The sequence below is a fragment of the Mirounga leonina genome, unplaced genomic scaffold (assembly GCF_011800145.1).
Source record: "Mirounga leonina isolate KUSES-001 unplaced genomic scaffold, KU_Mleo_1.0 Mir_197, whole genome shotgun sequence".
Lineage (NCBI taxonomy): Eukaryota > Metazoa > Chordata > Mammalia > Carnivora > Phocidae > Mirounga > Mirounga leonina.
In genome coordinates this window covers 15,607,992-15,625,049 of record NW_023270494.1, presented here as the reverse complement: position 1 = coordinate 15,625,049, position 17,058 = coordinate 15,607,992, and the positions used below count along the sequence as shown (strand labels likewise).

At 41.3% G+C, this 17,058-nt stretch overlaps 1 protein-coding gene across 2 annotated transcripts in view; it reads left to right on the top strand.

Annotated features, from left to right (window-relative positions):
* Window positions 1-17,058, top strand: part of TLK2 (tousled like kinase 2) — a 73,092-nt gene that overhangs the window by 48,039 nt on the left and 7,995 nt on the right. For both annotated transcript variants that reach the window (XM_035026335.1, XM_035026334.1), the window contains 4 exons: window positions 4,422-4,513; window positions 9,888-9,977; window positions 13,659-13,828; window positions 15,086-15,224. In XM_035026335.1, the coding sequence (XP_034882226.1) occupies window positions 4,422-4,513; window positions 9,888-9,977; window positions 13,659-13,828; window positions 15,086-15,224 (491 nt within the window). The remainder of the gene's footprint in view (window positions 1-4,421; window positions 4,514-9,887; window positions 9,978-13,658; window positions 13,829-15,085; window positions 15,225-17,058) is intronic.

The window sequence follows — 17,058 nt, the reverse complement described above, 5'->3', positions numbered from 1 at the left end:
GGTTATTAACAACTTGGAGAACATTAAGAATAGTGATGATTGCGGGTTGATGTCTATTTGTTGAAATTCAGAAACTCTAAGAACCTGTATCTTTAGAAGAACTGCTTCCAGTAAACCTAAGTGACTGAGGCAGGATACAGTAGTTTGCCGTATTTTCAAGTTTGAAAAATAAAAAAAAACAGGAAGGAAAAACACTTCTTTCTGGGTAGTGAAATTGCGGTGATTTTTATTCTGGTTCTATACTTTCTGCCTCACATTTGTTAGAAAAAAGTATGTGTTACTTTTATTTTTATAAAATTTTTTAGCAAAATAGATGTGTTAAAGTTAATTCTTACTTGAAAACTTGCTTTTTGTTTTTAAAATGTTCTCGTCTTCTGAGTCTGAGTGTTTAGTAACTCTGGCGTTCCGAAGAAGCATCCTGGCTTCGGCCGGGCCAGTGAAGTTCAGACCACTGTGCCTCCAGTTGGTCAGTTGTACTAAATGAGAAATTCAGCTGGTTTTCAGGATAACTGCAGATCCAATAACATGTTCACCGGTCACCACCTCCTTCAGTTTCTAGGTGTTTCTAGCACCAGGCTTTTACATGCAGAATCCGTTTATTAAATGGTCTTTACTACATGGCCCTGTGAAGTCCCTCTTCCCGAGGTGCGGCCTTCACTGTTGGGATTTACGTTATGCCCTATGAATTTATATATGGGAAATCTTTTGGACAAAATAATTAGTTTTCATTTCAGGTAAAAACTAGTTCTACTCCCCATCTTTTTTTTTTTTTTAAGTATATTTTTTTAAGATTTTATTTATTTATCAGAGAGAGAGAGAGACAGAGGCAGGCAGAGGGAAAAGCAGGCTCCTTGCTGAGCAAGGAACCCAATGTGGGACTCGATCCCAGGACCCTGGGATCATGACCTGAGCTGAAGGCAGAGGCTTAACCGACTGAGCCACCCAGGTGTCCCTTTTTTTTTTTTTTTTTTTTTAAGATTTTATTTATTTGAGAGAGAGAGCACAAGCAGGGGCAGAGGCAGAGGTAGAAGCAGACTCCCCGCTGAGCAGGGATTCTGATAGTCGGCTTGATCCCAGGGCCCTGAGATCATGACCTGAACCAAAGGCAGACACTTAACTGACTGAGCAACCTAGACGCCCCATCCTCCACCTTTTATTGTTATAAAAAATAACTATATTTTCCAAAACCATTAGTGCCTGTGTGTGTGTATGTGTGTGTATTTTTTAATCGAAGTGTAGTTGGCACACGATGTTATATTAGTTTCAGGTGTACAACATGATCATTCAGCAGTTTCCCTTTTTTTAATGTTAATTTTTTACTGTGGTGATATATACATAAAATTTGCCATTTTAACCATTTTAAGTGTACAGTTCAGTTGCATTAAGTATATTCATAATGTGCAGCTACCATCACAATCCACTTCCAGAACTAGAATATTATTTTTATTTATTTACTTTTAATTTTTATCGTTATATGTTAATCACCATACATTACATCATTAGTTTTTGATGTAGTGTTCCATGATTCATTGTTTGTGCATAACACCCAGTGCTCCATGCAGAATGTGCCCTCCTCAATACCCACCACCAGGCTAACCCATCCTCCCACCCCCCTCCCCTCTAGAACCCTCAGTTTGTTTTTCAGAGTCCATCATCTCTCATGGTTCGTCTCCCCCTCCGATTTCCGCCCCCTTCATTCTTTTTAATGTACTGTTTGGCTTGATTTTCTAGTTTATTGTATTTTGTTACCTATGTTTGTAAGTGGGACTGGCCCATAGTTATCTTTTGTGTATAGGCAGCATTGTCTAGCTTCTGTGTCCTAGCTTATCCAGAATAAGTTGTGCCTATGTATATATTTTTCCCCCATGCCCTGGAATGCATTGTATAGGAATTGTTGGCTCCTTGAAAGTTAGAGCAGACTCAGAATCCTGTGGGGGGATATCATTATACAGGAAAACTTTTTGATCACCTTTTTAAGTTCCTTCTACAACTATTGATTTATTCACATTTTCTCTCTCTTCTTCTCCTTCTCTTTTGATAATTTAATTTTTCTGGAAAATCTTCTGTTTCACCTTGATTTAAAAATATCCATACCTTAGTTATTTCTCTTTTTTTTAATGAAATGTTTATTTTTGTATCTCGACTGATAGGTCAGGAGGTTAGTCAGTGTTTTTTTTTTTCCCCTCTAAGAATCAACTTTTTATCTTATTGATCAAGTCTACTGTTTAATTTGGGTTTTTCTTTTCATTAACTTTTGCTTTTAGTCTTTCCTTCCTTTTACTTTCTTGGTTTTTATTTTCATTCTTGAATCATACACTTGGTTTATTTTTTATTTTTGATAAACTTTTTCAGTTGTGGTAAAAACAAAACAAAATTTACCATCATTAACCATTTTTAAATGTACAGTTCAGTAGCATTAGGTATGTTTATGTTGTTGTGAAACAGATCTCCAGAACTTTCTCATCTTAGAAAACTGAAACTTTACCCATTAATCAACAGCTCTCCCGTTGCCCTCCCACAGCCCCTGCGAACCACTGTTCTGCTTTCCGTTTCTGTGAATTAGACACTGTCAGATACCTGTATAAGTGAAATCACAATAGTCTCTTAGTGACTGGCTCAGTCCACTTAGCATAATGTTCTCAGAGTTCATCCATGTTGAAGCTTGTGATAGGATTTCCTTCTTTTAAGGCTGAATAACATTCCATTGTATGCACATGCTTCATTTGCTTTATCCATTTATCTGGCAGTGGACATTGGGGCTGCTTCCTCTTCTTGTCTGTTGTGAATAGCGCTGCTTTGAACATGTGTGTGCAGAGATCTCTTGGAGACCTTGCTTTTAATTCTTTTGGCTATAAACCCACAAGTGAGACAGCTCCTTCTTTAAAACATCAAAATTTGTTCTTGGTGCTTCCCAGTTGTTAGTTCGTGACTTCTTCATCCTGTTTTTTTTTTCCTAGTGTGTTCCTTAAACCTTTTAACATGTAGGTGCTTCCTCCAGCATTGTGTGCATTCCGTGTAGTTCTTCTTTTGCTTTTCTCCACTCCCCAGAGGCCCTTCTTAAAATCAGTGGTGGATCATAGTGTCTTGGATTCAGAAATACAGTATGGTAGGTGGAGAAAAAGACACTTGTATATCATTAGTGCTCTTATATAGGTGCTATTTGATCTGGCTTTTAATGGCTTGGAACGGTTCTCTACTGTAAAGCCAAGATGGTATACAAGCTTGCAGGTAGACTTTAGAGTCTGTAAGAATTTCCATTTCTGTGAAATAAGATATTCTGTTTGAATTGTGTGGTTTCTATATTTTAAAAACTACTGGTTTAAATTTAGTATAAATTGGAAGTTTCTTTTATAAGCAGCCCTCTCTTGCATTTAGTGCTTTCCTGAGGTAGCTTACAGTTTAAAAAATCCGTTGAACAGTAATCATCACTATTCATGGACTCTTCCTGTGCCTGTTACCTTCATCTGTTCTTACAGTTGTGGAAACTGGCAGATGGGTGGTAATAGTGTTGGAACTCAAGTATTAAGTTTCTCATCTGAACTTTAAAAACTAAGAAAAACTATTCATTCCAAAAGAATTCCTCAGTAAATTCTTTTGTATAAGAGAAATTTCCTATTATATTAAAATACTACTCACTTTATCAAATTGTGATTTATACCCAGCATCCTCAAAAACCCACCTGTTTCCCTTCTTCCCTCTATGACACAGCACTACCTAAGCTGTTGGAGGACTTGGCCAGTAGTGGTGGTCTTTGGGGAAAGTCTGTTCCTTTCTTTGGACAGTGCTAGAGAAGTGACCTGGTGTGACTAACTTTAGACATTGCTGGGATCAAAAACTGCCTTTTACCATCATATATGGATAGGACTGTTTTTTGTTTCTGTTTGTGTTTTAATAAACACAGTATAACAAATTACGAGGTTATTTTCTAACAAACATAGTGAAAAGGAATATCTGGAGGGGCTATTTCTCACGGAGCAGGTAGTCTGTGTCCCCAGCATTTCAAAAGTGGCAGGACTTGCTAGGGAAGCATATGCCAAGTCTCAGTGTCAGCAGAGGGGTGAGATACAGCCCAGGGGAGCAGGTCCCCAGAGAGGGCGGGTGGTGTCCACCGAGAAACTGCTTGGAAGGGACTGGTAAGGCACAGGCTGACTTGCTGCTTGTGGTGTCTGCTGGGTTGTTTTCTAAGCCCTTGGTGCCAGTGCATCTGGAGACTTCTAAATTATCTGGTCACAAGTTTTAAGAAGATGGTTGTAACTCTGAAACAAGTACGTGATGTGTTGTCCTCCATGGCTGTTTGTATTTAATAATGCATTTTGGGTTTTGACTACATCCATGTGTTAAATAGAAGCTTCAGATCCGTTACTTGCCTGTAATTCTTGTTAGCTTTTATCAAGAATATAACTTACTCCTTTTCTTTGTAGGCATTTGATCTAACAGAACAAAGATATGTAGCTGTGAAAATTCACCAGTTAAATAAAAACTGGAGAGATGAGAAAAAGGAGAATTACCACAAGTAAGTGACGCCAGAGTGTGTGATTTGTCAGAATTCAGTCGTGGTGGCTGTAGTGTGAGCCTGTGTTACCAGCAGTACGTGTCTTGCTGTGGGGATGTCCTTTACTCCTCCTCACTGTCCTAGCAGACTGAGTAACTGTTCCAGCTTACTGATGAGCAAACTGAAACTGAACAGAATTCAAGTCATAGTTAAAAAATGGCTGAGCTGGTATTTAAATCTAGACTTCCCTCAATCCCAAACCCATGCTCTTCAACCTCCCTTTCCATTGTGTGTCTAACATTAGCTACAATAAACAGGCAAAGCCTCAGAAACCATCTTGCTTGTCTGTAGAGAGCAGATGATCGTGCCCTGGGGATCCCGGGGAGCTTGGGGAGGGACTTTTTTTCTGCTGTTTCAGTCATTTCATCCTGAAGGAGACGGTGGGGGTACGTGGGATGCGTCAGTGGTGCTTGTTTGACTCCTTCAGCTCCTCAGTGCTTCGCTCACCTCGCCCTCACGGTTTCCCCTCTGAGAATTCTCTGTGTTCGGTGTCCTGCTTCCTGGGCTTGCCCGTCTTCTGCAAGCCGCTAGTGGCGGTCCTCCGCCGTATTTAGGGAGGGGGGTGGGAGAGTGACTTCTTTTTTTTAAGATTTTATTTATTTATTTGACAGAGAGAGAGACACAGCGAGAGAGGGAACACAAGCAGGGGGAGTGGGAGAGGGAGAAGCAGGCTGCCCGCCGAGCAGGGAGCCCGATGCGGGGCTCGATCCCAGGACCCTGGGATCATGACCTGAGCCGAAGGCAGATGCTTAACGACTGAGCCACACAGGCGCCCCTGGGAGAGTGACTTCTTTAGAAGGAATGATTATTACATGTACAGGTGTGAATTTCTTAGATCCACTAATATCAGGTTTTCCTTGTTTCCCCCACCCTGAGCTTCAGAACGTAGGAATTCGTGGCTCATTTGGTTTGGAAGCCACGCATAATTTGCTTTTAGGATCCCTCCGTGGGCTTAGTATTGTTTCCTTGTTATAGGTCCAAGCCCTGAGTTAGAAATGCCCTAACCCTGAAGGGAGAAGACAGCCCCCACCCTTTTTTTTTTTTTTTAAGATTTTGTTTATTTGACAGAGAGTGAGTGAGAGAGCACAAGCAGGGGGAGCGGCTGGGAGAGGGAGAAGCAGCTCACCACTGAGCAGGGAGCCCGAACGCGGGACTCGGTCCCAGGACCCTGGGATCATGACCTGAGCCAAAGGCAGACCTTCCCAAGACAGCCCTTTTTGATATAAACAACCCACCTCCTTTCTATAAAAGCAGTTTTGTTTTTTTTTTTCTTATAAATAATAGTACTTTGGAGGGGAAAAAAGCAGTGGACTTTGAAGTAACCATTTTTTAATTGGCTGCTAAATCTCATTTCTACATCATCAACTGGTTCTTGGGGCATGGACCAGGGCAACTCTTACTGTACCCCTGTTACTTACGGGGGCATCCAGGAACTCTTCCTTTCCGTGCAGTTTGGCAGTGGCACTCAGCCCTGGAGAAGTGGGGGTTCCTGTGCATTAAGGGAAGTAGGGCTTAGCAGAGGTAGGCAAAGGGATGATGTGTGGTTTATGCATGGCATCCTGCATGTGTATCCTACGTGACAGGCAGCTGCAGTCCAGATGCTTCTGAGGAGCAGTTACTTTATTAGAAGTGCATTCCAGTGACTTGGCGTGTGGGGACGAATGGCATACCACAGTGAACGCCAGGAGCACTGCAGAGAAGGAAACCACATGTTGTTCTGACCAGTTATAAATGAGAAATGTCCCCATTACATTGAGACTCTCAGTACATAAGGGTGTTAGAACTATACATGCTTCTCTTTAAAAATGCTCTTCAGCTCTCCTTGGAGGCTGTTCTCTATCTTATGTGTGCATTGACCACTCTAAACCACTTGACTTCACAAGGGGCCAGCCTTGGTCAACCTTGAGAAAATGGTTCCTGTGTTGGGATTGACCCATACTTTGCCTGGTCTCAGTGTCCAGCTTTTAGGCTGGCCCTAAAGAGAACTCTGGAAGGAACACTGTGGTAACTGTAGGAGGGGTGCTGCTTGCCTTAGCCTTTTGCAACAGTGAGGGATTGAAGCCGGGACTGTATGCCTCCGCGACACATTTGGCAAGCTGTTTCAAGTGCTAGCGGGTAGAGATTGGGGATCTGTCTCACATTTCTCTACCAGGCGGAGTCATAGCGCAAGTGAAGGGGGTTGTCTCATTTTTCTAAGCTCTCGACTGGTCCAGCTACAGTCTCACAGTGGTGCCGTCCTACCTCTGTTTCCTCACCGGAGGTGGGAATCATGGCAACCAAGTACCTTCTATGGAGCTGTCTCTGCAGGGGCCATTTCCTAGCCAAAAAACACATGGAGGAGGGGGTGTGCAGAGTTCTTGTGACTTCCATTCATGCCTGGGGAGAAATTCATAAGCACTCCACCTTGCTTTGAAAGATTTTGCTTGATATGAAATCATACTGATGAATACAGGCTATATAGTGAATTAGCAAAATGTCATTAATGCCTTTGAACTTAAAGAAGGCTTATATCAAGCTCATAACAGATTTTAGAGGGTGCTTTAAAAATTCTGTATTAAACTAAAAAGTGGTTCACTTCAGTGTTGTGGTAACATTATAAAATATGAAAATGGTACTATTCTTCTGCATAGTAGTGTCTTTGCTTTTCCTGTTATGGGAGTGACTTCCCAGTCCCATCTGGAATCAAGACATTTATTTGGGTAAAAAGGAAGGAAGAACTCAAAATTAAAGGTTGTTGTTTTGTTTAATTTTGAGTTCTCTTCTGCACCTCCTTTCCTCTCCTTCCCCCACAAACAAAAAGCAAATTGTTTTACTTTTGCATTATTAAAGCATTAGTATCACAGGATTTCTTTAACTCCCCCAAACAACATATTAAAAACTCCACAGTAGGAAGCATTTCATATAAAGCTATCCACAGAAATAATTGTATCTGAATTAGTTAGTGTACTCTTGTGTATGATTCTCTTCTAATTTTTTAGGACAGAATCATTTTGGAAGCCTAAATATACATCCATTTACAGGAGAGTAAAAAACTAACACGTTAGTGGATACATTTCTTCCAGTTTCTGATTACAGTTTCTGTATTTGTTGTGCATTAATCCCTCGGATGCTAAATTACAAGTTGAACATAGGAGGGATGTGGCAGAGCTCCTGGCTTGCCTGATGAAGCACGAGAAGCGGGCTTAGGGCCTGACATGATGTTGAGGGAGGGCTTTCAGTGTTCACAGCAAATGCCCTTGGTTGACAAGGACTTTGAATGACCCTCCCTTTGGCTCTTAATGTTTGCCTCCTTTAGTTTCCTCTATTTTCTGTACCTTGACAGAGAAATTGGTCTCTGTTCTGAAACGTGCGACAAAATCAAAAAGTTTAAACAGAATGGCAGAGAACTATACATTTTTAGCGTGCTAGCATAAGAAATGACTTGAATGGTTATCTAGTTAGTCCCTAGCTTTCTAAACTTGGTTTTTGTGAACAGCATCACCTTAATTTTACTGAATGAACTATTACACGGAATCTTGATATTTGAAAAAGACAGGTGTGACGCTGCTTGGGTGGGATGTGGGGTTGGGCCACGGTTACATTTGCTCAGCATCTGCACAGGGGGCTCCGGAGGCCTGGATCTCCAGGAAGCGTCCTTTGAAACCTCCGGTCCTGTGCAGCCATGGGGAAGCCCCGAAAAGCGATGTCACAGAGCTGGGACTCGGGGCCAGGTGTCCAGGTCCCAGTGTAGTGGGTGTCCTAACACTGCTCTGCCTAAGTGCTGGCAGGTCTTTTCTTTTCAGAAAGACATAAAGATGATGAAATGAAGTATTAGAAGAAGCAAAAAAACTGTAAAAAGTGGCAGCTTGAAAAAATAAGCTTATTCAAACACAGTTTCTACCCGGGAAAAACGTGTTTAATTAATTTTAGATTCTTACTCCTCTCTCCTCCTTGTCCTGCTTGTTTCCTCAGCTTTTCTTTAGTTGAGTACTTTCTGTGCATCTTTGACATACTGGAATACACCAGTTTCAGAAAACATCATCTTAGTTTTATTTTACCATACTCTGGAAAGTTTCTCTTTTCTGACTCTTTGCCTTATAAGAAAATGCCCCAAACTAAATGGTGGTAGCTTACTTAAAATAGAAAAATTTTCTGTTGCTCTCTTCGTAAATAAGAACTAAATACTTCAAAAATTATTGGTAATTATATTGAATAAATTTGTTCTGTAATTCTTTTAAAATTCAGTGAATATGTGAAATTATATAATTTGTTTTGTTCCTAATCTTATTAAATGACTTTAAATTGGAAAAGCACTAAAAAAAAAAAAAGATGTTAATATGTATATGTAAACTCTCATTCCAAGAAAACTAGGGTTCAGTAATTTTCTTTCTTTCTTTTTTTTTTTTTAAAGATTTTATTTATTTATTTGAGAGAGAGCACATGAGAGGGGGGAGGGTCAGAGGGAGAAGCAGACTCCCTGCTGAGCAGGGAGCCCGATGCGGGACTCGATCCCGGGACTCCAGGATCATGACCTGAGCCGAAGGCAGTCGCTTAACCAATGAGCCACCCAGGCGCCCAGTAATTTTCTTTTTTTTAAAGATTTGTTTATTTGAGAGAGAGTGTGTGCACGCACACGCACACACATGCATGCACGCACATGCCGAGGGGGAGGGGCAGAGGGAGAGAGAATCCCAAGCCGACTCCTCGCTGTGCATGGCTTGATCTCACTGCCCTGAGATCATGATCTGAGCTGAAATCAAGAGTTGGACCCTTAACGAACTGAGCCACCTAGACCCCAGGTTCCATAATTTTTTTTATCAGTTTCATATTTTCTTAGAAAAAAGTAAAGCTGATAGCCCTTTAAATTCTTTTTGTAAGGAGAATTCTAGAACAAACAAATACAAAGCACTGCTAATTGCCTTATATAATCTGTAATCCTTTTACCCAAGCAGTTTATTGCCAAAATTGATCTCCTTGATGTAGCCCCAGGATATAAACATTTATAGATATGAAGTACCAGCTTTTGAAGGGAGAGAAAAAACTGTCTTTATAATTTTTAAAGCTTTGCTATTTGGGTATAAATATCAAAGAGGTGAGATTGTGATAGAATGAACTTGAAAGGGATAAAAGGTTGGCATCTAGTCATTCAACAAATATTTGAGCACCTGCTATTTTCTCAACAGCTTGGTAGACACCAGTAGTAAAAATAGGATGAGGAAAGATAGGGGGGCCAGCCGACCTGAATGGAATGCATAGGCAGAAATAAGGAGCAATGAGAGAATATGTAGGTGTATCCTTGAAGAGGTCTGAAAGACCGTCCAAAATACGAAATGTTAATTTTCCACTTTGTTTACAGGCATGCATGTAGGGAATACCGGATTCACAAAGAACTGGATCATCCCAGGATAGTTAAGCTGTATGATTACTTTTCACTGGACACTGACTCGTAAGTGCTGTGCTGTTTTAGCTTAGCAGTTGATACTGGTCTCTTGCAGTGTGTTGACTACTCATGGATTGGAGTTTCAATCTGGGTCGAGGAAATAACCTCTGAGGGAACCAAGTGCATTTATTTCTGGGCAGATGATCCTGTGTGAATTCACATTTGGGCCAGCAATACATCTCTTAGCCACAGGATATGTGTAATGGTGTGCTGGTAAATGTTTAACAACCAGCTTGGTGGGGAGGGGATAGGGCTAATTCATAGTATTCAACAGTTCCTGTGATTAATGAATTTCTCAACACGTCTGGTTTCATGCTCCTAACTTAAAAAAATATATATCCAGCTTTATTGAGATATAATTTAAATACCATATAGTTCACCCATTTAAAGTATACAATTCAAGGCTTGTAGTATATTCACAGATATGTGCAATCATCGCCACAGTCATTTTTAGAACGTTTTCACTACCTCAGAAAGAAACCCCATATTTTTTGCTATCACTCCCCTATTCTCCCCCTGCCCTGACCCCACCCTAAGCAGCCACTAATTTTTTTTTTTTTTTTTTGCTTCTATAGATTTCCTATTCTGGACTTTCATATGAATGACTCATAGTATATGGACTTTTATGACTGGCTTCTTTCATTTAACAAGATGTGTTTTCAAGGTTCATCCTTACTGTAGCATGTTACCAGTACTTCATTCCTTTTTAGGACCAAATATATTCCATTGTATGACTATACCACCTTTTGTTTGTCCATTCATCCTATCAGTGGCTTAGTGATTTAACTGTTGGCTCTTGGTAACTGTCACAAGTTGTTGCCAGCTATCTCTGACACTCACCAGTGAGTGTGGACTATACAAGAGTCTCTGCCCCAGCTGGAGATTCTGATGAACAGTGATGGATCTTTCAAGGAAGGACCAGCAATGTGATTTTATCATAGCACAAATGAAGGCGTAACCCAGTGCTGCCCATGAAATCGAGCCTCACAGGCATGTAGGAGGTTAGAGGTGGGAGGGATCTCAGTTCAGCCTTCCCACCGTAGAGATGGAAATTTGTGGACCAGGGAAGTTAAAGGACTTGCTTGAGATCTTTAGTACTCTTAGGCATTGTTGTATTTCATTACCTGGTATAGATGAGCTCTGTCACCTTTGGGTTTATCCAGGGGTTTAGAAATATTTCAGCATTTGGAAACGTTTTCTCTGTAGGAGTCTGAGCTGAGGAGAACATACTGTAGGGTCTGGCCAGCAGGTGTTTCTCTTCGCCTTGCAGGGTGATTCTAGGCGTTTTGGCCTATTCCAGACAGCAGCTGTCTCAGAGATTGCTCTGCCGAGAACTTTCCCACATTTAGAAATGTTTCCAAAAGGGGGAGACCTTAACTCCCTTTGGAAATGTGAACAATCCCTTCTTCCACCTGCTCAGGGATGTACCCTTTCCAGAAGGGTGGTCCTCAAACCTGGCATAGTCAGTGTGTGGTTAGCATGGATGGGGTTCAGATGAATATCTAGGTACAGAACAGGTCTTCACAGGGTGGTCTTACCTTTTTGCTTTGAGTAAATTCCTTGAATACTAAGTAGACTGCCCCCCCCCCCCCCCCCCCCCCCCCCCCCAAAGAAAATACAAAAAAAAAAAACCAAAAATAAATATGACTTGGGTTATTTGCAGTTTTGAATTGTGTATACACTTTTAACTAATCTGAGGAATTGACTTGGTTGTGTGCTATTCTTGAATTTATTTTGTTCCTCCTGTTGTGTGTATGGTGAATTTTCACCATCATTTTAGAAAATCTTCTGAGAGTTGTTTGGGTGTTAAAGTAAGATTTTATTTTAAGCTTGCACTTGGGCCAAAGAATACATCGACTAAGCACGAGAGTCTGTGTCTCAGATCAGAGAATCTATAAGTTTTTGATATTTATCCTCGAATAGGGTGCTAGTATGCCCTTGTATGTTTCATAAGAAACATAAGCTGTTCAGTTCAGGCATCCCACAGAACTATGTATGTGCACCTTTCATTGCGGTGCTTTTTGAAGGCCTCAAATTGCCCAGGGGCCATAGTGCTAGTCCTGAGCCTGTTTGCTCTCAGGTCTGCTCCTCACCCTTCTCCTGCTCTGCATCTTAGGTGAGTTGACCCTTGTCATCTGTTTGACCAGGCTCCTGTGTCAGTTGTTGTTCAGCTGGGGTCAGCCACTGCGGAGACAGAGATAGTGGGAGGTAGACACACACACACACACCCGCCCCCACTGTGATTCCAGTCTCTCTCAGTGACCCTCCATTCTGGTTGCACCATCTCCGTCATTTGGCCCTCTGGCCCTAGGGTGCTAATGGCTTCCTGTCTAGATGATCTCTGGGGTGCCTCACTGGCCAGTTTACCCTCTCAGCTCTTCCATCATCCATGTGATCAGTGCTCTGAATTAAAACCTCTCTGTTTTATTTATTTTTATTTTTATTTTTTGTAAGATTTTATTTATTTATTTGACAGAGAGACACAGCGAGAGAGGGAACACAAGCAGGGGGAGTGGGAGAGGGAGAAGCAGGCTTCCTGCCAAGCAGAGAGCCCGATGTGGGGCTCAATCCCAGGACCCTGGGATCATGACCTGAGCCGAAGGCAGACGCTTAACGACTGAGCCACCCAGGCGCCCCAAAACCTCTCTGTTTTAAATACTCAGGTGGTTTTTATTTCCTGACTAGACCCTGAGTGATAACACCCACATTGTCACAGCTTAGGATAGTTTAAAAGGTCTTCATCTCTCAGGAATATTCAAACAATTCAGGAAGCCTTACTTTGGTTTATAACTGCCTTAGAAGCTAGATGCATGACCCTTAATACTACAAATGGTATGTAATTTTAAATTTGGGTCTGTATATGTATTGATAAAAGTGGAGGAAAAAACTCATACTATGTAATAACACATTTGTTAGAACCACAGATACTGTGCTTTTATTTATTTTTTTAAATATTTTATTCATTTATTTGACAGGGAGAGAGTACACAATAGGGGGAGCAGCAAGCAGAGGGAAGGGGGGAAGCAGGCTCCCCACTGAGCAGAGAGCCCAACTCGGGGCTCGATCCTAGGACCCTGGGGTCATGACCTGAGCCGAAGGCAGATGCTTAACCGACTGAGCCACCCAGGCATCCCAATACTGTGCTTTTAGAACTTCTTTTACACCTTGTATTTAGCAAGGAGAGATTATAGTACAGTATTGTGCCAAATTGCCATGAGATAGGACATGAAACCAATTCTTGGGACCTGAGCAAACCCTAGATTCTTTCTTACTGTCAGTACTCGGGGTAATATGAAATGTTTGCATTGAGAATTGTGTACTTGACCACAATATGCTTGTTTAGAACTGGAGCACAGCATGTGTGGGAGACCCTTCTGAAAAGATCCCTAGCTTAGGTACATTACAGTTCTTGTCCGTATTCGTATAGTCTGGAATGTCATGGGTACACTGTAGCACAACAGATTCTGGTGTGGAGGGTGTGAAGGCTCTTCACCAGGGGAGAATGCAGTTTCCTTCCCGTCAACCACTCAGGTAGCTACTACTGAATAAAGAATAGAACACTACTTTAAGGAATGAAGAAGAACAGAGCAAGAAGCTAATTACCTGAAGTTTTCACTGGGGCTGGTTTAAGAAGTCTTAATCTGCTTGCTCTTTCCCACAGTCAAATGTCGTTTTATTTGTCTTTAGGTTTTGTACAGTATTAGAATACTGTGAGGGAAATGATCTGGACTTCTACCTGAAACAGCACAAATTAATGTCGGAGAAAGAGGCCCGATCCATTATCATGCAGATTGTGAATGCTTTAAAGTACTTAAATGAAATAAAACCTCCCATCATACACTATGACCTCAAACCAGGTATGTCTGACTTTTAGGTGACTGTATTGATGGCTTTTCTCTGATCTTTGAAGTGACTTGTAATTTTACAAAGTTAGAGAATGTGAGGGAGCCTGGAAGCCTGGTAGCGTCTGGCTCTGCCCGGGCAGGTGTGGGAACAGAGTCCTGGCCCCACAGTGCTGGGCTTGAGAAGGGGCGTTGGATTAAATACTCAGAAGAAACAATGCCTTTGTCTTTAGAGCCAGGGCAGTTCATGATGTCAGCCGATTTAGAAAGAACTGCTCTGGCAAGCTCAGCTTTGTTTTTTTCCCATTACTCACACTGCGTAGCCGTTCCTCTCCTCCAGGTCTCCTTGATAAGTGCCCCCAGATGAACAAGTTATTTTGTAGGTACACCTCCTGTTTCATTAAATCCCAATAGTTTTTCATCTTTTTGTACGGTTACTATGTAAACTTCAGTAGACCTTAGCGAACAGTAGAGGGCGGTTAAACTTCTTACCTCTGTTTTTGTTGTCGTCATCGTGGGCTGGTTTTCCAGAAGTCTGTGTATGTTCTCTGTAGATAGCTGGCACCAGCTTGGCTGGGGTGTTCGGAAGATGGTTCCCACTTACCGCCTGGTGGGCGCCGTTGTTAACTCTGCTTTCCTCTCCTGGTAGCTGCATATTAAATCTCACTATTTATACTATTCTTTAATGTTCTAATACAGTTCAAATGACTAAAAAATTCATTACAACGAAGTGATTTTTAAAACAATGGCCATTGTGTGATTGGGTTTTCCATCGCTGAATCCAGTACATTTTCCTGGTGTAGGAGCTGTAGGTGGCACTGTGGTACTAGCTTTGATTCCCTTGTATATTTTTGTGTTTTTTGTTTTTTGGGTTTTTTGTTTTTTGTTGGTTTTTTTTGTCCTGAAACGACTGTTCTAAACAGGGTGGTTTGGAGAGCGTTACTGAAAGTTCAGATGAAACTTTCCCACCATTTTTAACCAACTGTCCAAGTGATATTTTACTTTGGCGAGTTACTATTTTTTTCCCACTGCTCATAGTGGTGGTTTTGGCACATCTAGCAGGTGATTCTTGGAAAATGCAAGTTTGCAGCCAGACACTGAGGACTCTCCTCCAGCATCCAGAGTCCAGATCATTTTATTCCAGGAATTTAGATGTTTGCTATTATGTACAAGAGTTTGAGTTCAGTTGTCCCCTTCTTGTCTGTTATTACCTTGAACTTTTCTCTTAATTAGTAAGTCTCTTTTTATTCATGAAGGTTTTCATCTTTTTAGGTAATATTCTTTTAGTAAATGGTACAGCATGTGGAGAGATAAAAATCACAGATTTTGGTCTTTCCAAGATCATGGATGATGATAGCTACAATTCAGTGGATGGCATGGAGCTAACATCACAAGGTGCTGGTACTTATTGGTAGGTATTTGGGAGATCTGCCAGGTTGGCTGGTGGAGATAAGGCTGTGCTATACTGAAATATTGGTAATTGATAATTAATATCTACATCCTGTCTTAGGCAAAAATGCTGTAAACCAAAGTAGACTTTCCTCCCCAAATATTACTGTCTTTCTGGCAGTTCGACTCTGTATTTAATTAATTTTTCTTTCCTTTTTTGGAAACCATTGAGAGAGGTTATATATGGCCAGGCGTTGGAGTTGTGTGTTTCTTCCTAGGGCTTGCCTTACGGAGTAGGAAGAGAATGAGATTGCTCATGTGTATTTAAAGAATGGCCCTAAATTATTTTCAATACAAATGCAGCTCTCTGTCTCTCTCTCTTTTCCCAAAAGAGGGGGAGAGAGGGAGAGAAAGAGAATCTTAAGCGGCTCCATACCCTGCGCGGAGCCTGATGCGCGGGGCTCAGTCCCACAACCCTGAGATCACGACCTGAGCTGAAATCAAGAGTTGGACGCTTAACTGACTGAGCCATCCAGGTGCCCCATTGCAGGTCTCTTCCTGTGCATCAGTGGGATGAGGGATTAATCTCTAGAGTTGCCTGAGGATGATGGACTGTCGAGAACTAAGGAGTTGTGAAAGATCAATATGTAAAGTAACCACAGCATCCCTTGAAATCTAAACAGGAAAAAAGTACAGTTTGCCAGGAAAATTATCCATCTCCTCAGCCATGCTCTAAACGGTTTTGGGCCACCTATCTTCCATCTGTTGTCACTCATCTCCCTGCAACCACCCTACCCCAGCTAGCTCTATGACCTCTCCTACTTCTGCCTAGTATTCCTTTCGACAGCAAGAACCGTAAAAGATACCTGCAGCCCAAGCATTTAACTTGGTGATTGTAAAGGCGTGTTAACAGAGCTTCCGGCATGTTAACAGAGCTTCCTTTTCACTTCTGAGGTGGTAACACAAAGCTACATATTGGACATGTGATTCCAACATGGAGAAAGCCTCCAGCAGCACTCAGGGAGGGGTCATACATGCTGTTAAATCCCAGAGTCTGTTGGTCAGTCTCTTATCTTTGAGACTGGAGGGCCCTGGGCTTTAGCAGAATAGTGACTGCCTGGGAATGAGGGTGTGGGTTGGAAGCAGACAGAGAAGGGGGAGTTCGTTCACAACCCACAAGATGAGCTCTTTGCTCATCAGTCTGATCATATGTAAGTTATGTATGTTAGAGAAACCGTCACATCCTGAGAAAAACACCATGTGCACAAAATTTCTACTTTTCATTGCTCCTTATTTTTTGTGGTGATGGTACCTATAGTGAAAACCAGTCCCTAAATTAAAACTTTGAGATTCTAGGTTTAAAATAGAAGCTACATTTACAGTGTTTATTTACTATGGTGGTTATTGTGGGTTAGTGTTCCTGTCTCTAAATGATACAAAAATCTCTGTTGTTGGAAATTCTGGAAACAGGTCTATACCTCTGCTATATAAATTCACTAGAACTTAGATTTTAGCTTTTTTTTTTTGTAGTTCTTTTTAAAAAGTGAAGCTAAATAACGTTTAAATTAGTTTTCTCATTGCCACCTATTGCTATATTTGCTAAGCTATTAAAAATCTAGTGTTTGAAATTTAAACAAAAATTATGTTTGGGATTTGCTTCAAAGTAATGTTTGGTGGGGGAGGGGCACATGAACAAAGATTGGCCCCATGTTGATACTTACTGAAACTGGGTGATCGTTACTTGGGTGTTAGTTTTACTGTTTACTTCAGATTATATTTGAAGATTGGTTTCATAATAAAAGGTGTGGTAGAGAGGGAGGCTACTGAGAAAATTTAATTCCATGGGTTCCTATGAA